We start from the raw sequence: 18,934 nt of genomic DNA on the forward strand, positions 1-18,934 counted from the left end.
TGATGATGATGATGATGATGATGATGATGTTTTTACTTCATCACTGTGTCAAATCAGGAGTCAGCTCCGGGTGACCTGCAGTCACCTTTGACCTCAGAGAGCATCAACGGTACAGACGATGAGAGAGTCACACCAGACACACCTCAACACACAGAAGCCAGAGCAGAGCCTTCCCAGAATGCACTGCCCTACTCACACAGGTAAACCGCAGCCAGGAGTGTTAAACATCGACAAATATATCTCTCTCTTGTTACAGTTGTTGGAGTCAAGGCTTGACTGATTCAATTCTTTCAGATTCCCTTTTGTTAAATATTAAATTGCTTTTTAATTGTTCACACATCCTGATGATGACATGATCACACTGAGCAGTGTAAACCAGAGTGTGACATGTCCGTCGGCGTCTCTCTCGAGCTGATTTAAAATGAAATTGGCACAGCGCAGCAGAGAGCGCCGCAGCTCCTGTTGAATATGTCGATTCATTCATTCATTATTAATCTGTCCCCCAGGCCTCTGGACAGCATTAAAGCATTACATTAAAACACTACACGCGTGCTTCCTATTAATTATACACCACTGAAATGAATGGAGATAGTTCTGCGCTCCACGACGGCTCATCCCACTCTGAGGCGTCGGCTGTGCTGCAGGGGATTTTAATGCAGCAGAAAAACGTACTTTAAAGAAACTTAACGTTTATTAAGTCATGTTCTTTATAGTGCTTCACATTGTAGGTTACAGCTGTTCATTATGTGTCTGTCAGATACATTTATTCTTAAATTTGTTCTACGTTCAACAAGTGAGCAACTGTTGTTTTTTTTTTTTTTATATAAACGTGTGAAGTGTCAGAGGTTGAATAGTAAAAACATTTTCTGATATATTTTTCTACAGTTGCCCTGAGAGCTCAACGCGCTGTGACTTAGGAAAACACATGCAAACAGACAAAACACAGACAACTTCATAAAATACTGCAAACGCTCACACAACGGCGGAAGTGTTTCCAGGGGACACTAAAAAATGACGAACCTGGCTGGTCCGTCCGTATGTCTCCAGATATCTCAGTAACGCCTTGACTTAACTTCTTCAGATTTGGCACAAATTCACTAGTACTCCTGAATAAACTGATTCGATTTTGGGGGGGTCAAAGGTCACGGTGACCTCACAAAAAGGGGGTTTTGGCCTTGTGGAGGCAATGTCTCCGTAACACCTTGGGGGAATTTCTTTAAATTTGGTAAAAACGTTCACCTGGACTCAAAGAGTAACTGATTAGATTTTGGTGGCTAAAGGTCAAAGGTCAAGGTCAGTGTGACCTCACAAAACACTTATTAGCCATTACTCAAGACACAGAAATGATGACAAAATTTCACACAGATGATTCATACAGTATCTTATGTGACTCTGTATAAACAGGGATGTAACCTGAAACTAGTCTGAGTGGCTGAGGCAGACAACCGTTAATTATTAAACTTATTAAAACTGTTTGTTTTTAACTTAAAATAATCTTTTTGTGCATGTTATAATAACTTGATTTCCACAAAGCAGACATTTACCCATCCTGCAGCTCAAACCGAACCACCTGCACACACACGCACGCACACACGCACACACACACACTTCTTTCAGTCTTGGGATTTTTAGAATAGATTTCAGTTCGTTGTTGTTGTGACATTTTTCACCATCTCGTGACGTTTTACAGACCAAACGATTCGTCAGATGAACTGATTAATCGATAATGAAAATCAATGTTAGTTGGAGCACTGCTGACAGTCTGTCGCCTTTGTCTCCTTTTCACATCTCTCCAGTTCATCCAGCATCAATAAGCACTGGGAGGCAGAGCTGGCGGCTCTTAAAGGGAACAACGCCAAACTGACAGCGGCTCTGCTCGAGTCCACAGCTAACGTCAAACAGTGGAAACAGCAGCTGGCGGCCTATCAGGAGGAGGCGGAGAGGCTACACAAACGGGTATAAAACACTCCAAAGTAGAAAAAAGTCAGACTTTAAAGAACATGTCTGGTTTGTTTGAAGTTATTTTTTCACCGTGTCGTGATGAAGATTTATTTTTGTCTTCCAGGTGACGGAGCTGGAGTGTGTGAGCGGTCAAACAACGGTGATCAAATCTCAAAAGACAGAACTTAACCAAACGATAGAGGAGCTGGAGTTGGCTTTGAAGGCCAAAGAGGAGGTGTGTCAGTGAACTGTGAGCTCTTAGACATACGCATCTTATTTGACCTTAATATTGACTCTTTTTAAAAATGACTTCCAGGAGTTGGAGAGACTTAAAGCAGAGGTGGAGAGTGCCAGTGAGTTTCAGTCTCAGAAAGACTCCCTGACACAGAAGTTACAGGTGAGTGAAGCTCTGAACTTACAGGTACATGTTGTTGCTAAATGCTGCATTCAGTGTCCACAAACTGTCACCGAGTCCAGCAGCACAGTGTAAATAAAATCCAATATTAACATTACTACAGTCATTAAAGATATTTATATGTTTCTTGAATGTTATTTTAATGGCAGATTTTTCATATGGATGTAAAAACCACACTTAAATCAATGCTCAAAACCCAACTTACACATAAACACATGCACACACACAGAAACAAGAAGTAGACCATCTTAAAGGGATAGTTCATGTTCACCTGCAGTAGATTCAGATCAGCTCCCAGTTTAGAGAGGCAGCAGGAGCACTGGCACCGAAGCTGAGTGATGAGCCGCTGTGGACGGGAACAAGAAAAAAAAGTATTTTAGTCACTTTAGAAAAAAATACCCACGGAAAAAAACTAATATCAGTTTAAGTGTATGCTTTATTATGGAAATTTTCACCATTTTATCTTACGTCAAACAGCCGTACGCACAAGCGCAACTACACGTTGCTGAATCAAACTCAATATATATATAGACCAGTTTATTAGGAACACCTAACACCTGCTTATTCATACAATTAGTGTAGAGCATAAAATCCTGAAGATTCAAAGTTCAAAGTATCTTTATTGTCCCCTACAGGGAAATTGATTGCAGCCAGGCTATACATGAACACACATACAAGGACACACATAGCACCAACACTTATGGACATCAACAAACAGCATGCACCAAGAACAGGTGCGCTCAGGTAGTCACTTTGCATTGTGCAACCAGAGAAGTCACTGAAGTCACCATGAGCATTTAATGTGGTTCAGAGTTCAAAGTTCAGGAGTTGGGGAAAAATGTGACTCAGTGACTTTGACTGTGGCGTCATTGTTGTAAATGAGAGACTTAAGTTTTTGATTTTTAATAAATATGCAAAACTTTCTTTAGGGTTGTTGAGGGATATCTGTAGTTAAATCTACAATAAAGTCGAAAAAGTGAAGGGGTGTGAATACTTTCTGAAGCCAGTGTATGTAACAACTAGTAGTAGCAACAAGGTCCGTCTTTAATTTCATTGTGTCTTCACAATTTTCCCTCAGGACACGGAGTCGAGGAACGAGACTCTGGAGGCCCAGCTGAGCGACCTGGAGCAGCGTCTGGAGAGCAGCCAGCTGGAGAGAGAAGCCTTTCGCAAGAGTCTGCGCTCCCTGCTGGAGCTGCTGGACAGCAAGATCTTCGAGCTGACCGAGCTGCGGGACACGCTGACCAAACTCATCGAGGGTAGCTAGAGAGACAAACACACCTCCACCTACAACACCTACGCCACCAACACAGCAGCGGCCAGTGCTCAGAGAGCAACTCTAAAGAAGACACCACCTGCATGTTGGCACTCACACTCACCGACATGTAAAACAACTTGAATTCTCTCTCTCTTTTTTTTTTTTTTTCCTTTTTCCTCCACATGTATACGATACGTGTAAAAGATGTTTACACACAACTTTATGCATTAACGGTTCACACATTTTGCTACGTCCACATCGTTTACAATCAGCCAAGTGAAGAGGGCTTTGCTTGGGCCATGCCTTCCCTCCGCTCCACTCTGGATTATTCTTGACTCTCTGACGACACAAACTCTGAATTAATCTGTTTTTATTAATTTTTTTGTCTCTTGAACATAATTCTGTTTGAGCAGACGTTAAAGTTTTCTGTTTGCTTTTTGCTTCTTGAGACTTTTTGAGCTTCGCTTTGGTGCATTTTGTCGTCACCTGGAGCTTGCGATTGTTCCCGTCTTCTTTTATTCTGTTCCTCACTTTTCTCATCGTCAGCCAAATGAACAGCTAAGAGTCCGATGAGACAGACTCCAGCTTTTCTTACACTTTTTTTTTTTTTGTTATTTGAACTCTGGAGGGTCGAATATGGTGAAGAGATGACTGCGAGTGTTTCCTCCTGTGACAGAAATCCACCGTTGGACTGCCAAACAAAAAAAAAAGGCGGAGGAGGACGATAGTATGTCTTATATTCTTATACAATATATGAGCAATACAAAAAGGGAGCATCAGAGGGTAAATAAACACTTTCCACTCTCACTTTCAGGTAATTTTACTCCTCTATCTTGGATAGACCACAAGCGAGGCGGGATTTTATTCAATAGTCTTTCTTTCTATATCCTTTTTTTAAAGAATACTACTATAACAAACTCATAGTGCACTTGTAAAAATGGAGTTTGTGTGTGTGGGTGAATCAGATGATCTTCTTTTCTTTCCCTTATTGTTTCTGTTGCGACTTGAAGTGCAATGATTTAATCCTTTTTCTTTTTTTTGTTAATTTATTACTAAAATAACTAAAGATTAATTATGATGAACGTTGTACAAAAGCAAAGATCTTTATTTACATCTCGTTTTCACTTAATCTTTTTTATCGTCTGGTACGTGGGTGTTGAATTACGTTCTGTTTTTTGTTTTATTTTTTTGGAAAAACTGGCAATATTTTTGATCTATTTATCACAGGAAGTGGAAAATTCATCCGGAGATCGAAGGGGTGGATTTGCAAAGAATTAATTTTTTTCTTTTGCCAAATGTTTTCCTGTACAGATTTGAATTTTTTTGCTGATGTTGCCTTTGGTACAGAGATGCATCAACGGTAGCTAACTAGCGGTACTTTTCTTTTTTCCTTTTTTTTTTGTGGGATTTACTATTGCCAAAAATTGAGCGACGTTGAGAGGAACAGAGTACGAACACCTGAAGAACACTATTTAAGGGCTTGTTGGTTCGGGTACATTTGGGAGACTTGAATGATTTTAGCGGTGACTTTATCTCGTTAAGAATATTACAGCTCGAAAGGGACAAAAAAAAAAAAAAAAAAACATTTGAATAAGACTTTTAAATGTTGAGTATACCACATGCTTAAAGACACAAATTGTAATTTTGAGTTTATAGTAAAAGAAAAACAAACGAGAAAATCGAGTCGTCCTGTGTCGTTCTTTCACAATCATTGGTTATTACATTTCCATCATTACAAAATCAGTCTTTGGTAGTGATTTGTTCAAAACAATGTTGTCGAAGTTTGCTGAACAATACAATATCTTAACAAGAGAATTTATCAAATGATATGACAGACAGCTGACATGATGATGTATTTTGATAATATCGCAGCTTGTGTTAAACAGAAAATCAAATGCAATATTGCCAAATAACAGTGGTGCCATGTTGTGTCAAGTGTAGGTACATTATGAGATTAGCTTAGCAAAATGTCCAGGCTACACGGTACCTCTGGTGTGGGCTGAAGTATCCAGTCTTCTCTCCTTCATCCTCTTCTGACGACCAGACATCGTTTAACTCAAATGTTATTTCTGGAAATATTTTAATCTTTTAAAGGTTTGTTACAATCTAAGCTAGATAACGGCCGTTAATGTAACGCCGATTAACGGTTAATGGAACACCTGTGAAGCGGAGTGATACATGTAGTTAAAAGTCCCGGCGCCGTTATATTCTTATCATGGAATGCCTCTGATCCAGTCAAATTACTTGGTCGGAACTAACTGTTGTATAACGGCTAATGAAACGCCTGTGGAGCGGAGTGATACATGTAGTTAAAAGTCCCGGCGCCGTTATATTCTTATCATGGAATGCCTCTGATCCAGTCAAATTACTTGGTCGGAACTAACTTGTATAAAAACTATTAAAAGTTTATAAATGCTAAATAAAATAGTGGTAAAGTAAAATGTAACTTGTGTTCTGCGAAATCCTGAAAACTGACATGACCTGTGGGATTTAATGAAATAACATTAAAAGACATTTTGGTGCTTATTTTTATTTTGAAAGGACAAAAAATATATATAATAAGTAGGATATAGAAAGCAGAGAGGAATGTCATGATAGGAAACAGAAAGTGACAAAAAAAAAACCTTATAAAGTACATTTACATTTGTATGCTTTAAAAATTCTTTAAAATATGAAGTTTCAATAAATACTTCAATACATTTAGGCATGCGGATATATTTTCCATGATTTACATTTTCTTACAGTATAATTCATAAAATGACTTTGTCATCTTCATTATTGCACTTACGTTGTGATGGGTTCGTCCTCAAACCGGTCACATGCATAAGGTCATAAAGGTCACAGGTCAAACTAGTGTCATGTTCAGGGAGGAGGGAAAATCTACGAGTCACAATTTGAATTCTACAAATGTTAAACAAACAAAGAGGTTAAAAAAAACACATGAAAGCCAAATAGAAAAAGACTGAGAGAAGGGAGGGAGTTACTGAGCAAAGTCAAATATCTGTTGCCAAGGTTACAGTTACACCTGATCTAAAAAAATGTTTAATATCAGTAAACATCTGTGTTTTACAGACAAATCACAGGAATGTGTCGCACTGCGTGAGAAATTGTTCAGTGTCATGGCGATTTTAACTAGGCAGCAGTTTATTTGTTTGATAGCTGTAACTCTGTTTTCAGCAAGTTTAACATTAAGAGAAATAAACTTTTTCACCTTTATGTGGAGCTGGATGAGAAGATCAATACCACTAGCAGCCTGTTAGCTTAGCATAGCATTAAGACTGGAAACAGAGGGAAACAACTTGCCTGGTAACGAAATCCACCTACCAGCATCTGTAAAGATCAGTAATTAACATGTTGTATCTAATCTGTACAAAACCAACAAGTTGTGGTTTTACCTGAGTGTGGAAAGTAAAATTCTAATGTTTTAATCAGGATCAACAATGTATAAAAGATTTGCATCAGAAAAGAACATAAATCATGATAAATTGTGGTAAATCAAAATTATGAGATAAAAAGTTAAACATTTTTCGGACAGAAATGGGCTTCAATAGTGATGTGTAAAAGATCAAACAAATAGGAGAGAGTCAGATCCGTCCACATCTGATAATATTTGTGACTCTTTCTGTTCCAGGGTAAATTTGGTGAACAGCTATGACAATTTGCGACCCTATCTAAATGTAAATACACTATAGGGACACTATTTACAGTTACACCCATTAAAATAAAGCAAGTTAATTAAGTATAATAAATTAATTTGCATTGGCAATAGAGCTGAAATCCGTTATTATTTGGAGACTGACTGAGACTTCCTGTTTCCAGTCTTAATGCTGAGCTTCTCATCGACAAAGAGAAAAAATGTTTAAATTTCTCCAAATGTTGAACTGTTCCTTTAAATGAAGCCGTGATATTCGGTGCATGACTTATTAAATACAGGAGAATGTGAGTTTAGTTTTTCAGTTACAGACGGGTTTGACACTGTTCATACATCATAAGGTATAAAATCACACGTACACGACAAACTCAAAACAACAACTTCATTAAGGAAAACAAAAACAAGGCAGTGGAAACATAAAGAGAGAGAGAGAGAGAGAGAGAAGAGAGAGAGACTCGGGTAAATAAAAAAAATAAACAAACATCAAATATGACCCAAATGTTGTCAGGCGTGTAGAGCAGGAGCTGCGTCTGTCACCAGCAGAGGGCAGTAAAGTTTTCAGCTGAACAAACAGGCGTCAATGTGCTGCATGTAAAAACGTCCCTTTATCATGAGTCCACACTGCTGCACATCTGTTTATATGTGTTTAAAGCCTTTTAAAGAGTGAGGAAGCTGCTGTTAAACACTAAATAGGGGTATTTGTAAATCGTAAACATTTCCCCACTTCCTCTTTATTTGTTAAAGATCTTGTGACAGATTTTTTCAATTAATTGATTGATTTTGTTTATAAAATAGAGAAAATTGCCCGTCAATTTCCTAAAGCCCAAGTTAATGTCAGACCAACCAAAAAACTGTATTATATTATGATACATAATATTTAGTTTCAATGTTATAAAACAGAAAAAAAGCAGCAAATCGTTGCTTTTGAGAAGCTGCGACCAGAAAAGAATCTGAGTCTTTGCTTGAAAAAACAACTTAATAAATCGATTATTAAAATAATTGCAGATCACTCTTCCCTCGATCAATTTAAGTAATCATTAGAGCTCTAATCATAATATCTGGGGGGAAAAAAAATGTTCATGACCACCGTTTGTCATGTGTTACTGGGTCTAATTGGGTCTAATTTAACAGTGGAGCTCAGTATTGATCAGAGGTCATATTACTGTTTATCCATTTGCCCATTTTTTCAATTCAGAAAGTGACAGTAAAAACAGCCCATCAGAGAAATCTAGATTCAAGTAATCACTTATATTTCAATAGGCTCTGAAATATAAATGTTTTATATATTTACTCAAAATACTGACCTGGTGTTAACGGCATCTTTAGAAGATGAAAAGCAGAAGATGCACAAGTCAACGGGTAAGGTTTTATATGAAGAACTACAGCTGTTTTCATGCTAAGGTTCCCACTGTTGGTTTATATCTTTATCTCTGGAAATACAGCGTCTGTCTTCAGGCTGCTCCTCACGAAGTTAAAGTAAAGCTCCCAGCTTCTTATAAACTCACAGAATGAGCAAATATTTAAGTTTACTTTGTGTTTCTGATCCAGCTGGGCCGAGCCTCAGTGTGATCCTGTGTGGGCTGGAGGTAAGAGGTTTATTTGGATCACATCCTAACATGAACTTTCTCATCTATACTCTGCAGTTCTATCAGCTACAGCACGGTAAACTGTGAGTTCAGATCTGGCTCGGAGAAGGAGGAGCGATTTCTGATGTTAACTGTGGCCCCTTCAGTTTCTCCATGTGGAGGCCTCACAGTCTGAAAACCTCTCAACTAGACGATATGATTTTTTTCTTTTTTTTTTTTTTTAAATATCTTTCCTCTTGTTACATCATATTTTCCTTTACATACATCTGTTTCTATTCGTATCTATTCATTGTTTGTAAAGTGAAAATGCTAAAACATGAATGGCTGATTCTCCAAATGTACAAGTCAATGCTGGTTTTGGTTTTCCTTCCACCAGAGGATGAAAATGAGCCAAAATCCAAACTGTGCAACTCTAAATCCTGTGGCAGCTCCACAACTCCAAGTAGAAAATGAAAGGAATAGTTCAACATTTTGGGAAATATGCTTATTTTTTTTATTTCTATATGCAAAATATGAAGCCACATTCAGTAATTGCATTTCCCAAAGTATCAAATTATTCCTTTAAGTAAGCAGGAAGTGTCCTGCATTCATCTTTATGAAATGAAATATAGAGAGTGTACAGATTGTGTTCAGTAGAGACAGTCTGAATTCTTCCTGTGTCACTAAGAGTGAGAGAAACGTAAAAACTAAACACTCACTTCCTGAAACAAACCCATCACAGCGAGCTACAGTACAGAACGGCTCCGATGTGAGAGGTTAGAGGTTGTATCCTCAACAAGAATGCCACATTAAAAAAAAATAAAATTAAAAACAAAGACTAGTGGTCCGTCTTTACAAACAACATGCAGAAGTATGAAAAAAATCCGAGCCATTGTCTGATATAAAAAAAAAAACTAAAACAACCAATGAATTGCACCGAGGAATCTCCAGGAGATTCGACCCCGGCTTGTCCGCTGAAGTTTTTTAAAAAATTCTTCTCGACTAGTTTTCCCAGTCAGTGCACGGCAGGCCTTCGTCCTCAGACTCGGATTCTGGTGAAGCCTCTTTGATTCTCCTCAGAGCCTCGTGGATGCTGCGGGTCAGAGCGTCGGCGGAGTGCGGGAAGCTCTTGGCGTGACGCTGCTGCTCCGGCCGGGTCCGGACCTTCCTCAGCCGGACGCCCTGCCTGATCTGAGCCAGGATGTTGTTGCTGTCGTCGTCCGGGTCGGGGGCCAGGACTCGCAGCTCGGCCTTCCTCAGGTGGAAACTGCCCCGTTTCAGAGAGGCCAGCACTTCATCCATTGGGGAGCTCGCTGCAAACACACACACCGACGCCACGGTTAACCTTAAACTGCGTTAGACCGTTTAGTACAGGACTGAAATCTTAAGGAATATTAGTTTAAATCAAACGCCTTTAATTTGATATGATAAAATAAGGACGGTGAGTTTCCTCCTCACCTCTCCTCCACTGTGAGGAGTCCAGCGAGGACGTCTTCCTCAGCTTCTTCCTCGCCGTCAGCAGCTGACTGCTGTCGAAGAACCGAGGGGAAAATGGAGCCAGGGGCAGCGAGGAGGATTCGGACTCGCATGTGCGTTGCAGCGCCGGGCTTCCTGTGGGGTTCTTCTCCCCGTCCTCACCCTGCTGCTGGTCCTCTGAGGCAGGGGGCAGTGGAGGGGGCGGGGGAGGCGGGGGAGGAGGAGGAGGAGGGGGTGGAGGAGGAGGAGGACCCAGTGACAGAACAGACGGGGAAGCTGAGAGGGGAGGCAGCGAGAGGAAGGGAGGCGAGGAGTCGAGATTCTGGAGGTCAATGGTTGGTAGAGAGACGCTGTCACAGCTGCAGGCGTCGGGTGGGGGAGGGGCAGAGAGCTGTGGGAGGTCGGAGATACAGTCGGTCTGAACGCTGGCTGCCTGGGTGATGGGCTGCTGTCCCGCCCTCCTCCGACTGTGAGTCTGACTGAGACGCAGCCGGCTGGACTTCAGGGTCACCTGACCTGGGTAACGCTGTGGGGGGAGGAGGGGGGGAGACAAAGTGAATGTGGATTCAGAGAGAAGTGGTCGTCATCAGAAGAGACCGGTTGAACTCTGGTCTGTGGGCGTCTGAGTTCTCACCTGTTTGAGGCTGCGAAGTCTGTCCAGAGTCCTCTGCCTCTCCTGACTCACTCTGGCGTTTCGTTTGGCTTCATCATCGTCTTCAGCTTCTCCCTTATCACGAAACAGAGAAGATGTGATGTAATTATTTTTAGGTTCTGCCGAGTTACTAATTCTTCAAGTTACTGATGGATTGATATGTTTATTTAAAAGGTGCTTTCACGTCCAAACTGTTCGGTTTCGGTACAAACTAACTCTCAGTGCGGTTTGATTTAGCTGCTGTGAAAACAGTCAATCCAGCTCCAGTGTGGACGAAACCACCGGACTCAGACCACTTGAAAACTGGGGCCTTGGTCTGCTTCCAAACAACAGCAAACAAAATGATCGATTGGCAAATTAGATTATAAAGAAATCAAGAGTAAATCCAACATACATCCTCCCAACAAGCAAGAGCTAATCAAACTTCAAGCAGATGATTCCTCAGGTCACTGGTGCAAGAAAATACAACATGAAATTCATCCTCAACACCAAGATCATTGGTAAATAAACAAACAAAGCTTCTTTTCAGGAACATCTGTCACATCTGTCTTCCAGATGTTCACTACCAGGTCTCAACTGAGTGAACAAGAACCTCCACCGTCTTTGATTTGGATCTGATTTCTCAGCTTTACCATTATTCCTCAGAAAACTTTCATCTTTTTTTATTATTACTCTGAAAATGAAACACAAGTCAGAAAGAGACAACACTGCAGTGACCTCTCTCTCTGTCCCAGTTAAACATCCTTGTGGTAAACATTTCCTCTGGCAGCTGAACAAAGCGTTTCTATAACAACAACCAGACATGGCTCCCATCACGCGTCACCTTGTGTCCACCTCAAGAAAGCAACTCGTGGCTCGACTCTGGGGCGAGTATCCTTAAAAACCCCGTCCTCCTGCTGCTTGACAGAGCTTTTAAACCCTCTTTATTGTATTTAACAGTGTAGTAAATATGGAAAAGCTCATATATGGTCCATACAGTTTGTCAGATGCAGCTACAGACTAATAAATCTTTGGGTCTCACCTGTTGCAGTGTCTGAAGAGAACTGCCGTCACCTTGGCGCTGCTGAATCTTCTGGTTGTGATTGACGATACAGATTTCCTATGAAAGAAAACAAACAAACAAGAAAAAACATAAGTCTGCTGCACTTTCCCAGAGCTGTCTTCAAAGAGCCGCCAAAACCCAACCTCGTCATTGATGGTCAGCATTTACCTTCTTGTTTTTGAGGTAGACTTTTTTGGCGGTGATGCGGCCGCGGCGGGCCTCGAGCTGCCGTGTCCTCTGCTGCAGGACGCCCAGCTCTTCGTCTCTGAGGGGGGATGGCGGCGTCGCAGGGTCTTCTACTCCCTTCATGGCGTCAGGGCTCTCAAAGGCGTCGTAGTACACCACCTCGTCCTGTCGCTCTGAGACAACATCAGGACAGATGCATCAAAACGCCGCCTCATACAGGAGATACGACCTGTTAATGAGCGACGCTGGTGCTGGTGTTTTATTTTATTATATTATCTATATTATAAGTTTTATTTAGCTGCTGCTGTTTGAGTTTAAATTGAATGTTTTCTTACTGTCTTTTTATCTGAAGGAGCGTAAAGTAGTAAAATCAATAAATCATTTGATGCAGCAGCTCTTTAGAAACTACAGCTGTTTGAGACTCGTTTTGTAAAAAATAAAGATTCACAGTAGAGCTGCAATAATTATTTGATCAACAGAAGATTTATTGGCAACTATTTTGAAAGTTGAGAAACTGAAATCAGATGTTTTTTTATTTTTCAAGCAAAAATATTAAAATATCTGATTTCAGCTTCTCAGATTTAAAGATTTCCTGCTCCTCTTTGCCACTTGACAGTTAAGTGAATCTTTGGGTTTTAAACTGTGAATCAAAACAAGCAGAATAAAGACAAGGAGAGACAGAAAATGTCAATCTCACTTTTAAAAACAAAAACAAAAAGGTATTTTAAAGACAAAAAAAAAAGTAGATTTAAAAATGTAACCCAAAAAATAAATCAGCAGATGAGTTGATAATGAAAAGAATCATTAGTTTCAGCTTTAATTCAGAGATCTCATTTAATGTCAATGCTACTGGATTTTGAACAGCATATATTGTCCAATGTTAATCTTTAACATTAACACAAAACAAACATTTTTTTATGTCGGGACAGGAGTCGAGAATTAGCAATAGCTAATTAGAATTAGCATTTGCAACAGTTATGAACTTGTTGTGCAACACATTAGTTTCATGCCTTGTTTTGAAACTGTGTTAAATTGCATTTTCTCTGTCAAATAAATAAATAACCTGAAAAATTCACTTAAATTTGGTTTTTAAAGAGTTGATGTGGAACATGTTCTCTGATGAAAAACTTGTTGATGGAAACCTTTACAACATATCTTTGGTAGCTGGTTCTTGAACACTACAGTCACAAAAACAAAGCAGCTGCTCACCTGTCATCTGTCTGCGCAGACTCTGCAGCTGAGCAGTGAGCAGCAGCTCCTCACAGCGCAGCACCTCGGCCTGGATGTCGTACAGCTGCAGCTGTAACTCGTAGTACAGCGCCTCCAGCTGGTCCAGACGCAGCATGGCGTCCTCCCCACCCTGCAGACTCTGCATCTAAATCCACAGCCACAGGATCACATTATTACTCTTCCACAGGGTAAAGGGTGTGTGTGCTCGCTGCAGCCTGGGTGATTTTCCACCGTGGTTTGCAGCGATACCCGACTGTGCATCTGTTTTTAACACGTGTCCCAGTGGAAACTGAACCTGAGGCAGTTTTCCTCTCTCCTGAGCTGCAGCACTTCAGTTTAAAGCAGGTATATTGCAGTTCGTGATTTTCACATGTAAAACAAACATTTGACCCCAACAGTCATTCCCAATGAGTCATTTCCACTGCTGTGCACCAGGATGTTATTGACTCCATTACAGGATGTCTGAGTCATGAGGTCACTTTTCTAACAGCCATTATCTCACTTTTTTCCCCCCTTAACTCACTCAACTCGTCTCACTTCTGACAACCTCACTGAGCATCACCGGCTCTTTAAAATCACACCAGACACTGACACACACACACACACACACACACACACACGTCTTCGTCTACATCACTGAGAGGCATCAGTGTGTCGTGTGTTACCTCCTCCTTCAGGCCGTGTTTCCTCTGTTCCAGGCAGATTTCTTTGGCCCTCATCAGCTGGAGAGTTTCTCTGGAGACGGCGTACTGCAGCCGCTCCATGCGCTCGACGGCTGCGGCCCACGCCGACTTACCAAACTTCCTCTGGTCGGCGCGCATACGCTCATACAGAGCTGCAACACATACACAGATTCTCAGAAATGGACTAGAGCGATCGATCTGTCGATTAGTGGATGAACCCAAAATTAATTGGCTACTATTCTGATACCAAGTCATCATCTTGAGTCTTTTTCAAAAAGGAAAAATGCCCAAATTCTCAGGTGTCGTGAGGATTTCTCTGTTTTATATCATTATAAACTGAATATCTCTGACTGTTAGACTGTCGGTGAAACACAACGAGACATTTGAAGACGTCAGCTTGGACTCTAGGAAACTGTGATGGACATTTTTCACTATATTTTCCTTTTTTTAGCAACAGGAAGAATTAAATTCATTCTTTGATTATCATTAAAGAAGAAAGCGCATGTGATTTCGGTGCTGTATTGTTCCGAGGTCAAATGTGGGCCGTCAGTATTTTTGAGATTTTCAAGTGGAGCCACGAGCTGGAAAAGGTTGGGAACTGCTGTTCTAGACTGATCGATTAATCGATTGAACAGCAGAGTGTGCAAAGTGCAGCTCAGTGAAACCTTCAGTGAAGCCTAAACAGCCGTCGGCTGACATGTTTCTCTGCATAGCTGAGATGGTTTGGGGATTAAAATACTTTTGGAGAGAGAGGGACTCTCACTCTAGTATGTGAGAGGTCAGAGATGAATGTTGGTTTAAAATGAGGTCTGCACGGTTTGTTAACTGCACCTTGTTATGGAGTAAACAACTCAATTCAAAGGGTCAAAGGTCGTAGCAGAGACGAAGCCCCACGCTGCTTCATAAAGACAGGAAATGCCTCCAGTCTGTGTTTACCTTTCTGAGCCCGGGTCGTGGTTTCAAAGAACTTGACGGTCAGGTCCTGTATGGAGAGAACGGCGGCGTGAGCCTTCTTCTGCCACTCCTCATCCTCCTTCCTCAGGCCGTCCACGCGACGAGGACCCAGGCGCTCTGTCTCCAGGGAGATCTGACGGGGTTACAGCAGGTCGTTAAGGTAGGTCAGCTGATCAGGATTTGCATCAGCACAGGTAACAAAGTTCAGTCAGTGTGGAGCAGGGGTTTCTAAATATTATACTACATATACACTATACTGCATGTGATGTGTCACATGACAACAGTTTATATAAATTAATTTTGTCGGTCCTGTTATTCTGTGCAAATAATCACAGACAGGTTCAGGGGATTCAGACAGCGAGTATGACGTTGCCATGGATTCAGTGAGTTTATCACTGTGGGCCTGGAATTGTTTACATCCAACCTGCACCATTAAAAGTTTGCTGAAATAACTGAGAGGCTCCTGTTTGCAGTGTGTCCATGGACGTACAGACAAGTATCACTGGATGACTTTGACCTTAAAAACGGTGATTTACAGACAAGTTTTGCAGCTTTAAGGAGAATCTTTTCTTCTCTGATTTCTAAGTAGATTTACGGACGATTGCAGATCATCCTCAGTGTCAGTGAATCTAAAAATACAGCTGTATTTCTACCTGCCGGGAAAATTACACAGTGAAAAGTGAAAATGTGGCCTTTCTTCAAATGTTAATGTTAGTTTTTATTTCATGTGGCATGTACCGAAGTTTGGGTATCCTACTAAATCAGTACTTAGTAACCTCCCCACCCTCTTTGGCAACCGTTAAACATGAGAGTGGAAATATTCTGCTGTGCGGCGGTGTGTCACAGGAAACACTGCACAGAGGGAAGAACGGATAACACTAAATGTTCTGGAGGCAGACGTCCTGCAGTGAAGGTGAAAACAGGCTGGTTTCTGCAGCAGAACAAATCTGGTAAAATGAAGGTTAAATAAAATAAACTGACACACAACCGTAGGCGTTTGCAAGCTGTGGTATTTGCCAGGGGTGGGGGGATTACTTAGCACTGAATTAAGCCCCTTTTCCACTGGTCGAAAAACCCACTAACATCAGGCTTTTGTTAGCAACGGAAAAGAGAACAATCAGCGTTGGTAGGGTGCCCTAATTTGTGCATATTCTGCAATCACTTTCTTTTTTCCACGAAACAGTATATTAACATTTGAAGAAAAGCTATTTTTAAAGGCAGTTTGCTGCAGGTGAGGTATTCATTTCTTTTCACTTCAAAAATAAATAAATGTAATTTTCACAAATTTATGCAAACAGGTTTTATGTGCATCACGCCTGTGTTTTCACATTAAACCGAGCTCGGACTCTGAGAAGAAGCTGTGTTATTCTGTAAACAGGTACTAACAGTTTCAGCACCTTCACTGCCTCCATGAGCTTTGTTTTTAGATCTAACATGCACCTGTCTCTCTCACCTCAGAGTCTGAAACCCCCTGGTGAGGCTCAGTGATGCAGCGCTCTGTAATACCAGCCGGTTACAGCAGATGGCGGTAACAGTGAGCAGTGGCCACAGGCATGTCTGTGCATGTTTATGTTTACAGTGACACTAACCCAGTGTCCTACTGGGCTGGTTTAAAAGATGAAAAAAAAAAAAAAAAGTAACTGTAAAACAAAATGAAAAAGAAACAGAGGAAGGAGTTTTCATCCTGTGGCAGAACGTCACATGTCAACCAGAGTTTGTGTCTCAGCTCAGCTGCTCGTGTCAGGCCATGTGAAGAGAGTGAGAAACAGAGAAAAAGCTGTGCCACGTGGAGTCCTGTCCTGGGAGTCGACTGAGAAATACAACCCCCAGGAACAAAATGTACACAGACCAAACTCCCTGTGAGGGCCCTCGTGCACATACGCTCATATATTAATATCTCAATGTAAAACAGATGTGTGTAGGTGCTCGAACGTAAACAAGAGCATAGTAATCACCAACAAACCTCAAAGGCCCTGATTTATGTTAGCCAGCATACTCAGCGCTTTGTACTGAGTGTGAGTGTGTGTGTGTGTGTGTGTATGTGTGTGTGTGTGTGTGTGTGTGTGTGTGTGTGTGTGTGTGTGTGTGTGTGTCTGCACGTGAGGCACAAGAACAGGGAGTGGTTTTTGGGGTGAAACCGGGAGCGAGTGGGGGAGGAGAGATTACATCAGAGACCAGACAGGAAAAAAAAAAAACTAACTTCAGGAATGAGAGAAGCAGGAAGAGAAAGAAGATATTAAAAGTAAAAATTTAACTGGGTCCCTTTCAGCCATGATCTCACAGTTCAGGTATCCTTCAGCAGAAAGAATACAGCACAGGACCTACACAAGTTAAGAGCTGCACCTACATGTGAACACATCTGACAACAGTCCTGTCGTTAACACCCACACTGAGACAAATGGAAGAGAGATTTAACCTCAGCAGATCAATCAGACCTGGCGACATGTCACACTGTCTGTGACACTGGGGGCTTTTAAAAACATCTGCTGCAGAACTTTTCCTTTTGCATGTTGTTGTCGAAGTTTACTTTGTCCCCGCTGACCCCTGTGACAAATCAAACTACAGCACAAACATCTCTGTGTCAAACTGGCCCCTGACTGTCACTGTGTCAGACTGGTTTTATGCAAAGCAGAATGCAGCTATGCACACGACTGGTAAAATGCATCATCTGTTTTCCAGTAAACGTTCACATACGCTCCAACATGTCACATACTGTCAGGAAGTACAGGGGAATATAATATTAAACAAATCCAATTTTTGGACCACCGTTAATCCACCGTTTATTAAATAAAAGCCTCTAAACTCGTTCTTAAAAACATAAATATCACATATCAAGTCAAAAGTAAATTAAAGTAGGTAAAGAAAAACTACGTGTCTTGGGGAATATACATTTCACAGAGCACTCGCAACACTGTAAAACTCACGACAGTTAAAAACAAAGACGATCAAATTTGATGCAGCTGAACTTTTTTTCTTACACACATTCTTCTTCCTTGTTAAAACTTGGTGCCTACATTACCCACAATGCAACTTCACTGTGTTATACGTCATACATGTCAAACACGTTTGTGTTTTATAAAGAGGACAGCTGCACTGGTCTGGTTTTCTCTCTTCTGTTGTTGTTGGGAGCAACTGCTTTTTTGTTTTTTGCTATTTTTTGCAGACTGAAATAAATCTCTATTTCACCAAAATGCAGAAAGAAGCAAAACTAATTAAAGTGAGTTGGTTTAACATAAACCTCTAAAGCTGCTCTACGAACAGGCAAAGTGACGTTTCCATAAGAACTGGACGTTTGCCCAGGTGAGACTAAATATCACGTTCAAACACCAGGGCGAATAATAACGGCAGGATGACATGACGGAGTATCACAGAGAGAGTCATCTCCACCTGTATCAACTCCATCATCTCTGATATGTCACCTGCTGAAGCACTTTCCCTCCTAACTGTTGCCTCCTGGTGTGACCTGGTCACCTGACCTAATCTCTGCCTCTTGAATGACACAGCACAAGTCCATTCATGCATCACCACTAATCACATAGTGAGACAGACTGAGGAGAGATGAGCTCACTGCTTTTCGTCTACATGCTGATTGTGAGCCGCGTATCCTCCACAGTCATTGTGTATTTGATCTGCACGGTGCGTTAAAGGCACTGTGAATGTTAGGATGTCTGTGAAACTACATAATGAAGTGTGGTATCTGTTTTGAAGTCATCCACCAACTTGTTTTGTTACCGCTCCTCTGGAGGCAGCGGAGGTTACTGAGGTAACTGAGCGACTTCCTTTATCACCTCTGGTTCACAGCTGTCGGTGACAAAACACAGACGTGACGGACTCACTGAAAATAGAAGTGACGCAGGTTCCCGCGGTGAAGTGGTGGGAT

At 41.2% G+C, this 18,934-nt stretch overlaps 2 protein-coding genes and 1 long non-coding RNA gene across 4 annotated transcripts in view; 1 reads left to right on the top strand and 2 right to left on the bottom strand.

Moving 5' to 3' along the window:
• The window catches only part of LOC130186207 (uncharacterized), a 4,853-nt gene extending 1,431 nt beyond the window's left edge, over positions 1-3,422 (bottom strand). Inside the window, exon 1 of the long non-coding RNA XR_008830266.1 lies at positions 2,628-3,422. This is a non-coding gene — a long non-coding RNA (uncharacterized LOC130186207). The remainder of the gene's footprint in view (positions 1-2,627) is intronic.
• The window catches only part of LOC130186206 (homer protein homolog 1-like), a 20,858-nt gene extending 15,565 nt beyond the window's left edge, over positions 1-5,293 (top strand). For both annotated transcript variants that reach the window (XM_056403053.1, XM_056403052.1), the window contains 5 exons: positions 58-200; positions 1,797-1,956; positions 2,066-2,176; positions 2,258-2,338; positions 3,435-5,293. In XM_056403053.1, coding sequence (XP_056259028.1) covers positions 58-200; positions 1,797-1,956; positions 2,066-2,176; positions 2,258-2,338; positions 3,435-3,623 — 684 coding nt within the window. In that variant the 3' untranslated portion in view covers positions 3,624-5,293. The remainder of the gene's footprint in view (positions 1-57; positions 201-1,796; positions 1,957-2,065; positions 2,177-2,257; positions 2,339-3,434) is intronic.
• The window catches only part of jmy (junction mediating and regulatory protein, p53 cofactor), a 27,362-nt gene continuing 13,483 nt past the window's right edge, over positions 5,056-18,934 (bottom strand). Inside the window, exons 3-10 of the mRNA XM_056403050.1 lie at positions 15,037-15,187; positions 14,083-14,252; positions 13,397-13,562; positions 12,170-12,360; positions 11,981-12,058; positions 10,942-11,034; positions 10,290-10,833; positions 5,056-10,144 (exon numbers count right to left, since the gene is read on the bottom strand). Of these exons, the coding sequence (XP_056259025.1) occupies positions 9,834-10,144; positions 10,290-10,833; positions 10,942-11,034; positions 11,981-12,058; positions 12,170-12,360; positions 13,397-13,562; positions 14,083-14,252; positions 15,037-15,187 (1,704 nt within the window). The 3' untranslated portion in view covers positions 5,056-9,833. The remainder of the gene's footprint in view (positions 10,145-10,289; positions 10,834-10,941; positions 11,035-11,980; positions 12,059-12,169; positions 12,361-13,396; positions 13,563-14,082; positions 14,253-15,036; positions 15,188-18,934) is intronic.

This window comes from Seriola aureovittata, chromosome 18 (assembly GCF_021018895.1).
Source record: "Seriola aureovittata isolate HTS-2021-v1 ecotype China chromosome 18, ASM2101889v1, whole genome shotgun sequence".
In the NCBI taxonomy this organism is placed as follows: Eukaryota; Metazoa; Chordata; class Actinopteri; order Carangiformes; family Carangidae; genus Seriola; species Seriola aureovittata.